A 12673-nucleotide genomic window follows, 5' to 3' on the forward strand; every position below is an offset into this window, starting at 1 on the left:
GACAGACTAATAAAGTTACTTTTTAAATCAAGTGAACTCATAAGTTGAGTGCATGTTACCTCCATATCTAGCGCTAGGATATCCAATTCAGCTCGAGTTGTTAGGTCTTAATAAGCTGATAGACAAAATTGAAATAACTAGTAAATTGGGCACGCAGCGTAGCTCAACTTGGGCTCGCTACGAGGCGAGTAGGAAGTCACTTTCACAGTTTTTATTTCACGACTCTCAACTCCATTTACGGAGTCATTTTGAAGAATGCTAATTTTGAATCCATTAGCAGGCCATCTTTCAGGCAAAATGTCCATAATTTGTTCAAGTCTTGCACATAGAAAAAACTGAGAAAATAAATATTTGGTTACAGGATCAAACCGTCAGCATCAGAAAACAAGCAACATTTACACCCACAACTGTCATGCTACTGTAAAAGGAATTACCTTCAGTTCAAATGCAAAAACAATATGATGCTTGACCTTTGTGTGTGTTGACACTGGAGTTGTGGTCTTATGTCATGTAAATTCATGGGTATAATCGCATACTTCTTATCTTCCTATTGGGGATCGGGGGGGGGGGGGGGGTCCATCTTTGAAAAAGTTGTAAAACTGGAAAAAGCCAAAGCTAAACAAATGCCCAGACCAAATCCTTTGTGCAGACATCTCATGTGACACCCTGCTTGCCAGCGTGTTTTGGACAAGATTATCTCATGAACAGGGTAATCAAATTCTGATACAGCGGTGCCTTGAAATACAAGTGATCTGACTTACTAGTTTTCTTGAGGTATGAGTCACCATTTGTACATAATTATTTTACTTTGATTTGATATATGAGCGCTGGATGCTGTCAGTGAACTCAATTCACTTTGCTACAAGCAGCTGTTTGGCATGTTCCCAAAAGAGGCTTCAAGCTGATCACTGACACTCCCGCCTGGTTGAAGTTTAACGTCAAGCAAAACACAAAACAAAGACAATAACGCTTTGTGCATTTCAACCGACAACATAGCTTTGCTTTTGAAGCTGTCTGCTTAGCTTAATGCTGACAAACAACCCCTGATGCCATCGAGTCAGATGATTTTTTTTAGCATCATGTCGTGTTAGAATCCTATATGAACACACAAACGGTGAAGCAACACATGTATTAAAGTCTGGTCTTTGAGCAAAGTGACATTCTGTTGCGTTCATTCCCAACGTGTAGCCATTATGACAATGTTTGTTTTTGATCCTTGCAGTCAAGAGGCCTCCTGTTATCGTCACACAACCCGAGTCCGTCACCGTCTTCAGCGTGGAAGATCTCGTCATGACCTGCGAAGCCTCGGGAAACCCGCCGCCCATGTTCGTATGCGCACGCACGCGCACTCTGAGTTAGACTTTCAGGGTGACTTTCAGTCTCCGTATTGATTAGTCCATCATGCTTCAGCTTTCTGTCACGATTCTGTCATCAACAAAGGACGAATGTGGCAAAGCAATCTCTCCAAGTGGTTGAGCTCAGAGGTTGCCAAGCAAAGGAGGAATATCACAATGAGACTTTATAAGCTCTGGGATCCCACCGGGACTTCAATTTATTTGCGTCCTCGAATTTAATCCCATAAGGACATGCAGTTATTCGAGTCAAATGTGGTTGTGTTTCGATTCTGTTGCAGTTTTCGATGGACGAAGGACGGAGAGGAGTTTGACCCAGGCACTGACCCGGAGCTGAAGGTGACGGAGCGCTTGGTTTCATTTGCCTTCTACACCCTCAGCAACACAGTGGACTCCCTGAAGCAGTACCAGGGCAAATACGTGTGCTACGCATCCAACGAGCTCGGCACGGCCGTCTCCAATGAGGCCACGCTCAACACTGACGGTGAGAAGGCACCCGACCTTGAGTCAGCACAAAATGGTCCAACAAGTCAATAGTCACGTCATGGATGGCTTAACGCTTGCATTTTAACCTTCAAGCCTTGTTGGATTTCTATTACCCTTTCACCTTGTTTGTGGCAATTTTTTGCCACGTACACAATTATGTACATTTTGAAATTGTTTAGCTTTTCTGCTTCTTTTACTACGTATAGTATTTATTTTTACATCAGCTCTTCTCAATACGAAGTAGGCCTATGCATTCATTGGTTTTGGTTTTTCAAATTCTAGTGTGTTTGCACATCACACAGGTTGGAAAAACAAGGTCAATATACTGTATGTACTGTATATATATAAAAAATCTGTTGCACTTTTTTTTCTCTTATATTGAAGAGGCTCCATATATTTGTTCCATTTGAGTGCAGTAAACCATTAAACGTATGTTTCATATGCTAAGAATATGACATGGAATCGCACCCTAGTCCAAAATTTCAATTACCGTATGTATTCTGTTAGAAGACATATCAACCGAAACATTTCAGATTTTGAGTCTAGGATGAGGCCATTGGGTATTGCACCCAAACTGTTCTATTCAGCTCAAACAAATAAAAGGATTGTCGTTTAGGTTTTATTTGGCCAAATTTGGTCACAGTAAAGGCAAAAAGTTACAATTTTATCGTGTTGACATTATATCGCATATTATATTATAGTGCATTTATAGATGTGAAGTTGGAAATAACAAGATCCACTCTTCTAATAAGTTTCATTATATAACAAAGAAAAAAAGTGAGATGGGCACAAATGAGCAGCATAAAGCCCAGAGGTGTTTTTGTTTGTTTGTTTTTTAAATATTGAAATTGAAAATTAGTTCTACACTTAAGAAGCCTGATATATTTGAAATGTATTCGGAATGCTTGAGCGTTCCTGTAATTGAGCTCACACCAGCTAATTGCCTGTTTGCAGGCCAATAGCAGAGCTGTGTGATGTCGAGTTGTCCTGGTTACTAAAGAGCTCATTTGTTCATAAATGAAGACTCAGACTGGGACAACACGGCACAGCCACCTTGAACATAATGACATGCAAGAACATGATGGCAGCAAGACGAACACACACACACACACACACACACACACACAAATATACACTTATGCAAGGCCGTGGACACGTGTAATGCAAAGTGCACTTTTGTGTATCCATCACCTATGTGGCTGGATCTCTCCACGGCGAACCCCTTCACTCACAGTTTCCCTGACAACCGTTTCCCCAGAAACACTGGTGAGCTGATGTCATGCAAAGCCCTCTTCAGTGGCTCCCTTGGGGTTGCGCACGATGAGCAGAGGGGAGGCACCAAGCAAATCTAGCACGCACAACTCCCAAATCACATTGTTCCACTTCCTCCAGACAAAAGAGCTGCTTTCGTCTACTCCTCCAGCCTCCTTGTAAGTGATGAGTGTCAAGTCTTGTTGCCAACGTGACGGCGACAAGATACTGTTGTGCCTTCAGGTACTGGGCAACCGACAAGTTTTTCGAGAAACAGGCTGTCGTTCAGACAATATTTTGCTTTGACACCTGAGCGAAAATTGGAGCGCAAAGTGCTGTATTGTGGCAGTGAACTCAGCTGCACTTCACTACAAGCAACGATTGGGCAGCTAGTAAAGAATTCTTTGAAAAAGAAGCATCAAGCTGTTTAATGCCAGTCCCAGCTGAAGCGTCCTCTCAAAGTAAAACATCAAACAAATAGAATGACACATCATGTCTTCAAAACAACCACATAAAATGACCTTAAGTCAGTTGAGCTTAATACTAGCAAACAATGCTAAACACCACAGCATCAGTGTTGTGGCGTTATAACCCTTTCAGCCAACAACATCTGAACACAAATGGACAACACGCGTAGACAGGTAACAATACTCCCAGGCATATATTCTTTATCCTTTGCAAACAATCACTGCAGCTTACTGAATCAGTTGTGAAATGCCTCTTCGTGCGTGCCTCTCTCTTTGCATCATATTGCCACCAGGTGACCAAGGCACGCACACATGCAGGCACACGCACACACAACACACAGAAGCAGCAGCACAATCTCCCTAGCATTGAGACCAAAACTGTTTTGGTTTTTTTGAACATTCTGTCGAATGATATCTTCGCTTTGTGTTGTGAGTACAATATCGTAGAGGGCTATTTTTCCGGTAAAAAGCACATTACAACAAATTAGTTTGGCTTTTATCTGGAAGCTTGGAACACATTAATGGCATTTCCATCTTTTTCAGTGGAGAAAGTTCAGTTGAGATACAAATGTTTTGATCACGGTATGAATTAAACTCTTATGTCAAGGCATGGGTTTTTGTGAACATATTCCAACGCGTGGTGGTGTTCTTCTCATGAGCGAATGTTTCCCTTTACTCGGCCCCATTCAGCCCCGCCGTCCCTGCAGAAAGAGAAAACAGTACCGGTACATGTGAAGTCTGAAGAGGGAAGCAGTATTGTTCTGAAGTGCAACCCCCCACAGAGCTCCATGGAGCCCATCATTCACTGGATGGATTGGAGTGAGTACACACCCTTTCATTTCTTTGCCATTTCCGTGTTCTGTTGACACATCCTTTAGTCAACATCCACCATGAGGATGACGTCGCCTCATCAATGTCTTGATTTTTCCTCCGTGTGACATCACAGTCTCAACTGGTTTTTAACTGGCCCAAGTGTGCCGAAGGGTGCCGCCGATAGGGAAAGCGAGGCTTGAGCGAGTGGAAAAGTCACAGCGATATAACCGTCTCGGTCGAGTCGCTTATCTGATTACGTGTGCCAAAGTGGCCTACGTATTCTAACCAAAGTCCACATTGGTCTCCATTGAATTGTGCTGTTGTCTCATGTCTCCTTGCAGACCTCCGTCACATCCAACTGAGCGAGCGGGTGGTGGTGGGCAAGGATGGCAACCTGTACTTTGCCCACCTGAAAACCACGGACAGCAGGGATGACTACACCTGCAATGTCCAATATCTGGCAACTCGCACCATTCTGGCAAAGGAACCTGTCACTCTGACCGTCAACCCGAGTAAGTTTCACTCAAGTCGACAAGATGCACCAAAGACTGCGTGAAATGTGCTTTCTCCAATAATGGCCGCATCGAACGATTGCCTTTGCGACTTCAGCCCAATTTAATTGGGCCACATGAGTGAACGCAACCTAGCAGACACACCACTGGTGGAGCTATCACCTCCTCCGTCTCAGTGGTAACATCTCACACTAGGATGTGGCTGCCAAAATCTGTGGCTCACGCAGAGGCGAGATGACCAGCACGTTACACAGGACCACCTTGAGAAATGACACTTGGGTCTGTTGTGTGTGAATGCTTGTGCTTCAGCCAACTCAGTCCTGCGGAACAGAAGGCCCCACATGATGAGACCTACTGGAAGCCACAGCACTTACCATGCACTCAGGGGCCAGACCATCGAGCTCGAGTGCATCGTCCAAGGCTAGTGAGTGTCTAAATGTGCGCGTACCGTATGTGCTGAAACGTATCTGATGCCTGCAGACGCACCTTTCAGTCAAGTGGACCTTCTTAACCCTCAGTTTTCCTCCCACTCCTATTATCTTTGCTATTGCACTCTCCTGCCCCCTTTGCTTCTTGCATCTCCTTCCTCTTCCTCTCAATTTAATCAATCTGTCAATTCTTTCCTCTCAGTCCGACTCCCAAAGTATTGTGGGTTAGGAAGGACGGCGAGCTGTCCGAATCACGTACTGCCAAAGAAATGTTTGACCGCCGTCTGCGCTTCACCAACATCTCAGAAAGTGATGCTGGCGAGTATCAGTGTCTTGCTGAGAATTCCCAAGGGAAGGCCCTACACTCTTACACTGTGGCAGTGGAAGGTACATCAAACGCACACACACAACCAGCGGTAAATACATGCGCACTTGCCCGTTTACATCCTGACGGTGACGGCATACCTCGCTCCCCCAGACAGGCCAGAAATAGTCAAGATTAATTCAAATGTAATCATGAAAAGCTGCTTGACACAAAAATGAATACAATTTAAAAGTTTCATTTAAACTTTGAACAATTAAAGGTGGAGTTGCTAAAACTGATTTCAATGTAGCAATGTGTCGCTATGCCCCAAGCCAAGTCTTCTGTTTGCTTGTGTTTTGCACAGTTATTGTCAAACCTGGATGGGCTGTTAAAATTATTTTTAAATTTCTTTTAATTCACCCAATGTGGATGTTCCCGCCATAGTTTCGGCAAAGCTCCAGATGCGCAACGTCAGCGCAAGACCGCGGGGGTGCGCCGGTTATGTGTGCTCCCGAGTGCACAGTAAATGATTGAAACCTTGACAATTACGCCTCCTGCCACTGATTCGTTTCTTCGGGCACTGTGGTTTTTGGAAAACAAATTAGAGGCACGAGATGTGGACAGAGAAGAATGATTTATTTTTTCACATCCCATTTTGTTAATGTACTTCTGTCAGGTCATGCCGATAGTTTGCACAAATATGACTTATTTTAATTCATTTTTTGGTAAAACTGCAAACTCCCCCTTGAAACATGAATCCAATTTTGTCGTGGAAGCAAAAAATGCAAATGTGTGTGTAGATTTAGGAGATTTTTAACACATCATCATGTCATTTTAAATCTCTTGCAAACCTCCTGGGCGCACGCAACAGTTTAGCAACACTTGCTAGTCTTCACTGTTCCAATCATGTTTATTTAAATTATTATGTACATTTTGAAGAATAAAAACCACTCATGTGATTCCCTTTTAATTCGCTAGCTGCTCCCTACTGGACCAAAGAACCGGTCAGTATGTTATACGCGCCCAGTGAGAATGTCAGACTTGACTGCCAGGCAGAGGGCATCCCAACTCCGGTCATCGCTTGGACCATCAATGGGATCCCTCTCTCATGTCAGTACGCAAACAAATGCACGCACGTGTGAATAAAGCACCTTGCACATAGTTATGCGCTTTTACTCTGTGCGTGTGCTCTTTTTTTTTTTTCCAAACAGCAACCGACAAAGACTCCAGACGCACTCTGACACCGAGCGGCTCTCTTATCCTAAAAGACGTGAATTTTGGAGACACAGCCATCTACCAGTGCAAGGCCTTCAACAAGCACGGAGCCATCCTCTCAAACACCAACGTTTATATCATTGGTAAAGGTTTCAGATTTTACACTACTGCTAATGGCACGGGTGGCAAAAGTGCTTTAGTACGATACTTGGGTAAAATAAATGACTGATAAAACTAATAAAAGCACTATTTTCAAGGCTTTAAGTAAAAGCAAAAAAACTCAGCTTCTGAAATGTACTAGTAAAAGTAAAAGGGTGCAATAGCGTCATGATTCTCTTAAATAAGGCCTTGGATAAGGAATACCTTGCTTCTTTGATTCTGTTGCGTTGTTAATTACCGGTATGTTCCCTGGTTCATATTCCGTCTTGTAGGTCATCAAAATGTCAGTCAGTCGTTCAATCAATCAGTCCATTAAAATTCTAACTGGAATTTACTTTATCACTCCCTACTTAGTCTTTTTTAAGCCATGTTGTGGCCCACAGAGGTTGAAGAAGCAACATGCCTATTTTGGCAGGAAGGAAGTCAAAAAGACAGACACCAGATTTAAAATGTAAGGAGTGAAAGTCCAAAGTCAAAAGACAAACAAGGAAAGTCGAGATGCCGGGAAAATGGGCTTCTTCACAGTATGAGGGGCAGCCACATTTGTGAGTTTGGAAGTCAGGATGAGCTCAAGACGGGACCGCAACCTGTGTGGATGGCCTTGGCGTTGAGGCTTGCATCCAGTTCTGTCACATGACCAAACTCATTCCTACATGCAGTGGGAATCGAAAAGGGTTTGCTCTATACCTTTCGGCATAGAGCTGTCCAAAATGGCTTGAGATGAAGACAGCCTTCTGTGACAAATCTCCAGTCCAGTACAACCCATGATTCATTGCTGAATTAATCGAGCAGTGCATTTCAGACCTTTTTGCCGTCATGATTTACTGCGTGTCTGTGTCTCGTCTCCCTTTGTTGTGTCAGAGCTTCCTCCACAGATCCTAACTGAGGATGGCAACACTTACACAGTGACTGAAGGCCAGAAAGTCTTGCTGGAGTGTGACAGCTTTGGATCTCCGAAACCGAAAGTCTCATGGTGAGACAATCGAGTCGACTTTTATTTTTTGTCCCACACTTTCTCATTTGATATGGCGATTTGATAATGTATGATGCATTTCATTAGCAGCCTAACACTGTTGCATCTGGAGCGTGATTCATACCGGCGCTCATGCAAAACAGCAAACCCTTGTTCGAATGCATGCATCCCCCTATTTTGTGTACACCTTATTCTTATGCGGGACAAAGTCAGCCTATCGCAGCTGACTTTGGGCAAGAGGCGTGGCACACCCTGGACCAGCCAATCATCGGACACATATGGACGAATCATCATCATTCACATCTACAGGCAATTTAAAAGTCTTCGCTTAACCTGTTCCTGGAGAAAACCCATGCAGGCTTGGTGAGAACATAAAATCCACACGGGAAGGTGCGATCTTCGAATCGAACGCCCAACCCCACGACTACGACAGTGAAATGGATGTACATCATTATTCAAATACTTGCTTAAAATGGGGCATTTTTTTACTCCTGTTCCAATCCCACCACCAAGTGGTAATTCTTTGTCGACCAGGCAATGTATCGCACATATATGGATGCCATTGCAACCAGTACACACACATGGTATGGTAAAGATGATGATTTTGATCGCCTTCTTTACAACCTTTACATCTTGTGACAGTGGAAACTGCACCAAACAGTGATGCTTCTTAGAAGTACATCAAATTTTCAAAAATATGATGTGGCTGTGTGTTTTTTCCAGGCACAGTGGCAGTGCCTCTTCCCTTCTGGCTGATTCCAGAATTAACCCTCTTACCACTGGAGGACTAGAAATCTTCAATGTCACCCATGACGATGAAGGCTTCTACACGTGCTCTGTGCAGAACACCAACCTGTCCATCAGTGCAGAACTGGAGGTGCTCAGTGAGTGACACACACACACACACACACACACACACACACACACACACACACACACACACACACACACACACACACACACACACATTGGTAGCACGCCTCAGCATGTCCTTTCTTTTCTCCTGCAGACAGAACAATGATCCTGTCACCTCCGCAGGCTCTGAAGGTGCAGCCTGGACAGACTGCCATCTTCACCTGTCTCTCTCTTGTGGATCCCAAACTGGCCTCTCCACTTACTCAGTGGAGGAAGAATGACCACAAGCTGTTTGCATCTGGCAACTATCTGAAGTTAGACATCACTCGACTCAAATTCATTGTTTCATCAATGCAATGCCAAAGCATCAGCAACTGCATATAAAGCAACTGTAGTCGACGACTCAAAACTGTACATGCAGATGTGAGCGTGGAATAAAAGCACCCAAAATAGTCTAAGCGAAGATATTTATCTATCTGTCTACTGGACATACAAGTGTGGATGACAGTTTTATGTGAATAATTTATCATTTCCTAACTTTCCTTCTTTTAGATACACATTTGAAGGACCGGACTTGATTATCTCTGATGCCAAACCTGAAGATGAAGGAAACTACACGTGCCAAGTTATCACAAATCTGGACATGGCTGAAGCAACTGGCACACTTACGCTACATGGTGAGCTCACCGCTCTGTGATCGGATGAACATGGAATGCTGTTGGAAAACGGTATAAGAGCAAAGCACTTCAGCCAAGCAATGACAATACATTTTATAATCTGCAGATCGTCCGGACCCTCCCGCTCTTCTGCAGCTGTCACAAGCTAAAAGGCGCGCAGTCACCCTCAGTTGGACTCCTGGAGATGAACACAACAGCCCTGTGATAGGTTAGTAATGACGCCGATGTTGGGCTGATTGACCTTTTACTAAGACCTCATCCACATCCTGGATGTTTCCTTAGGGCTCCATTAAAGTCTACACCATTGTCTAAAATGTTTACCTCTGCAGAGTATGTGATTGAATTTGAGGACCAGGTTTCAAATGAGCGAGGTTGGGAAGAGTTGAGCAGAGTATCAGGGAACAAGGACCGTGCCAGTCTCTCTCTGTGGCCCTACATGTCGTACCGTTTCCGTGTCATTGCCATCAACGAGGTGGGCAAGAGTGCTCCGAGCAATCCGACTGAGATCCACAATACAGCTGCTGAAGGTTAGAGATGTTTGTAGCCTCTATACCTACGCATTTGCATTGCAGTGACTTAACCTCAAATGTTATGACCATAGCACCAGACAATAACCCTGAAGATGTCAGAAGTGAGTCCACTGACCCGGATACACTTGTCATCACCTGGGAGGTAACAGACGTGAAATTGCATGAAGCAGCATCAGCTATTTTTCAGAGGTTTTCATGTCTCATAGGTTAGTATTCCTCTTATGACAGGAAATGGACAAACGAGACTTTAATGGACCTGACTTCAAGTACCGCGTCCTGTGGAGGCGTGTGGTGGGCAGCGGGCCCGACTGGCACCCCAACTACACAACGGCGCCGCCGTTAGTTGTCAGTAAGATCGGTAACTTCTCTGCGTTCGAGATCAAAGTGCAGGCTGTCAATGAACAGGGGGAAGGACCTGAGCCAGATCCTGTCATTGGCTACTCAGGCGAGAATTGTAAGTCATTTCTCCAAGCCACTGTTTGACCGAGAATATTTGAATGTTGCGTTGTGTATATATTTTTGCCTTTGTGCCTTAGTTCCAATGGAGGCCCCCATGAATGTGGGCATTGTCATCATGAACAGCACTGCCATCAGGGTGACCTGGGCTGCAATAGACAGAGAGACGGTCAGAGGACATCTGCTTGGCTACAAGGTACCGATCTCATATCTGTACGTTTGAAATTAACATTAGCAGAAAGAAATCTACCCGCTCTTTGCCTCAATTCGTCAGTCAAACCAGAAGTCATGTCAGCAAGTTGGGGTCGTGTTCACGAATAAGGACTGATCAAGAGAGCGACAGATGGATTAGTGCAGCGATTTTATCGCTGCAAGACCTTTTGATTTGTTCACCATTCTTGTAGGCAAGCTTTGGCTAGTGAATGAGCAGAAAAGATCTCTCAGAGCCCTAATGAGGTCTTACTTGGGGGAGACCGCAAGGCAGACCTCGGTCACTCCCGCAACTGATTTCGGAACATATCGGATCCCCCGTGGTGGAGTTGGAAAAGGTGGCTAGAGGCAAGGAAGTTTAGGCCACACACTAGGAGCAAGTAAATGAATAGATAGATACCTTGAAAAATCGGAGGAAATGTAAGTTAATTTTTTTTTTCTGGCTCTAGATTCACTTGACTAGGTTTGGTCCCCGGGGTCACCACAGAGCTCGAAGGGCAAGGGAGCCAGTAACCACTGTTGTTGTTGAGACTGGAGCCAATGAGGAGAGGAAGGTGATTGGAGATCTCCAACCGTACTCCCACTACGCCTTGTCTGTCAGCGTGTTCAACAGCAAAGGAGATGGGCCGGCATCGGAGATGGTGTCCTTCGAAACTGATGAGGGAGGTAAGAAAGGGAGGTGCCAAATTTGAATGGTGGGGGTTCAGGTGGGCTGTAACATTCACTGGAGGCGGTGTAAGGAAGGGTGAGGAAATGACAGGGATGAGTCGAACACAACGGAAACAGTATACAATATGTAATTGTAAAAAAAAAAAGTGCAGTTTAAAAGGCCATGTGATCACCTACTTTGTATGTTCTTTGACTAGTTCCGCATCCACCAACATCTTTGGCGTTAGACAGTCCATCTGAGACGGAAATGACGCTGCGATGGGCACCGCCGAGTCAGCCCAATGGGATTCTTATTGGGTACGACTTGCAGTACCAACAAAGTGAGCATCATTCATGTTTCCTATATGACACATGATTTTCTTCTGGAGCCAGCTGGGATAGGCTCCAGCTCACTTTTGACCCCGAACAGAAAAAGCGACCAATGGCCTATCCAGCCAGGTCTACATCCTTCACTAACCTGAATCCTATACCTAACCCGGGGGTCGGCAACACGCGGCTCCAGAGCCGCATGTGGCTCTTTAGCGCCATCTAGTGGCTCCCCGAAGCTTTATAAAAAAATGTGGGAGGGGATTTTTTTTGTTTTAAATATGGTTTCTGTAGGAGTAAAAACATGACACAAACATTCTTAACGTTTCCCAATGCCGTAAAAAGTTGTGGAATAAATATTACATTTCAACGTTTCTGTCAACGAAAATTCACGTCATAGCCGTCTATTGGCAGGGCGGGATGCAAGGCAGGTGGCTGTTGCAATAAATAAATAAATACAATTTTAAAAACGGCGTTTCATGTACAATTCACCAAGGGTACTGGCAAACAGAATCTGTAGGGCCCTGAAAAGCATTTTTAAAACGGTACACGTGAGCTACGATAGTCAAAAATGCTGCAAAAGTGCGTCCCATGCCTCCGTGTCAGATCTCGACGAATGTAGGCATGTGGCTGTTAAGTGTGTTGTGTATGCGCGGGTCGATCGCGGTATGTTGGTTGAACGATAAGTAGATCTTCGGTCAAAAAAGGTTGGGCACCCCTGCTCTACAGAATGCACTGCACGGAAAAAAAAAAACCATTTAATCATGAAGGCTCATCGTGTCCCTGTAGCAAAAAAAAAAAAAACAGTAAGCAAACATAGCTCATATAGATATAGATACTCGTTGCAGCTCCGAAAAAAGGAGAGCTGTGGTGTTGGTTTTTTAAAACGTACCGGTACACCTTATTTTTGCTTTTAACAGTCTTGACAAACACAGACACGTCTGCGTCCGAGTCCATGCCTTCTCTCTTCTCGTTCGATTCGAGAGGCGTTCAAAGACAGCCTCCGAAAA

General features: G+C 44.4%; 1 protein-coding gene across 5 annotated transcripts in view; it reads left to right on the plus strand.

Annotated features, from left to right (window-relative positions):
* Positions 1 to 12673, plus strand: part of l1cama (L1 cell adhesion molecule, paralog a) — a 51406-nt gene that overhangs the window by 33046 nt on the left and 5687 nt on the right. For all 5 annotated transcript variants that reach the window (XR_015101950.1, XM_086121251.1, XM_086121270.1 and 2 more), the window contains 19 exons: positions 1223 to 1325; positions 1634 to 1836; positions 4247 to 4375; positions 4711 to 4881; positions 5191 to 5305; positions 5512 to 5696; positions 6592 to 6723; positions 6825 to 6971; positions 7849 to 7960; positions 8684 to 8844; positions 8970 to 9129; positions 9368 to 9492; positions 9599 to 9700; positions 9822 to 10019; positions 10094 to 10164; positions 10251 to 10476; positions 10559 to 10674; positions 11138 to 11354; positions 11555 to 11677. Coding sequence is in view for 4 of the 5 variants with exons in the window: in XM_086121251.1 (XP_085977377.1) it covers positions 1223 to 1325; positions 1634 to 1836; positions 4247 to 4375; positions 4711 to 4881; positions 5191 to 5305; positions 5512 to 5696; positions 6592 to 6723; positions 6825 to 6971; positions 7849 to 7960; positions 8684 to 8844; positions 8970 to 9129; positions 9368 to 9492; positions 9599 to 9700; positions 9822 to 10019; positions 10094 to 10164; positions 10251 to 10476; positions 10559 to 10674; positions 11138 to 11354; positions 11555 to 11677 (2796 nt within the window). In the remaining variant the exon portion in view is untranslated. The remainder of the gene's footprint in view (positions 1 to 1222; positions 1326 to 1633; positions 1837 to 4246; positions 4376 to 4710; positions 4882 to 5190; positions 5306 to 5511; positions 5697 to 6591; positions 6724 to 6824; positions 6972 to 7848; positions 7961 to 8683; positions 8845 to 8969; positions 9130 to 9367; positions 9493 to 9598; positions 9701 to 9821; positions 10020 to 10093; positions 10165 to 10250; positions 10477 to 10558; positions 10675 to 11137; positions 11355 to 11554; positions 11678 to 12673) is intronic.

This window comes from Hippocampus guttulatus, chromosome 1 (assembly GCF_054856545.1).
Source record: "Hippocampus guttulatus isolate MCC_2025c chromosome 1, RoL_Hgut_1.0, whole genome shotgun sequence".
Lineage (NCBI taxonomy): Eukaryota > Metazoa > Chordata > Actinopteri > Syngnathiformes > Syngnathidae > Hippocampus > Hippocampus guttulatus.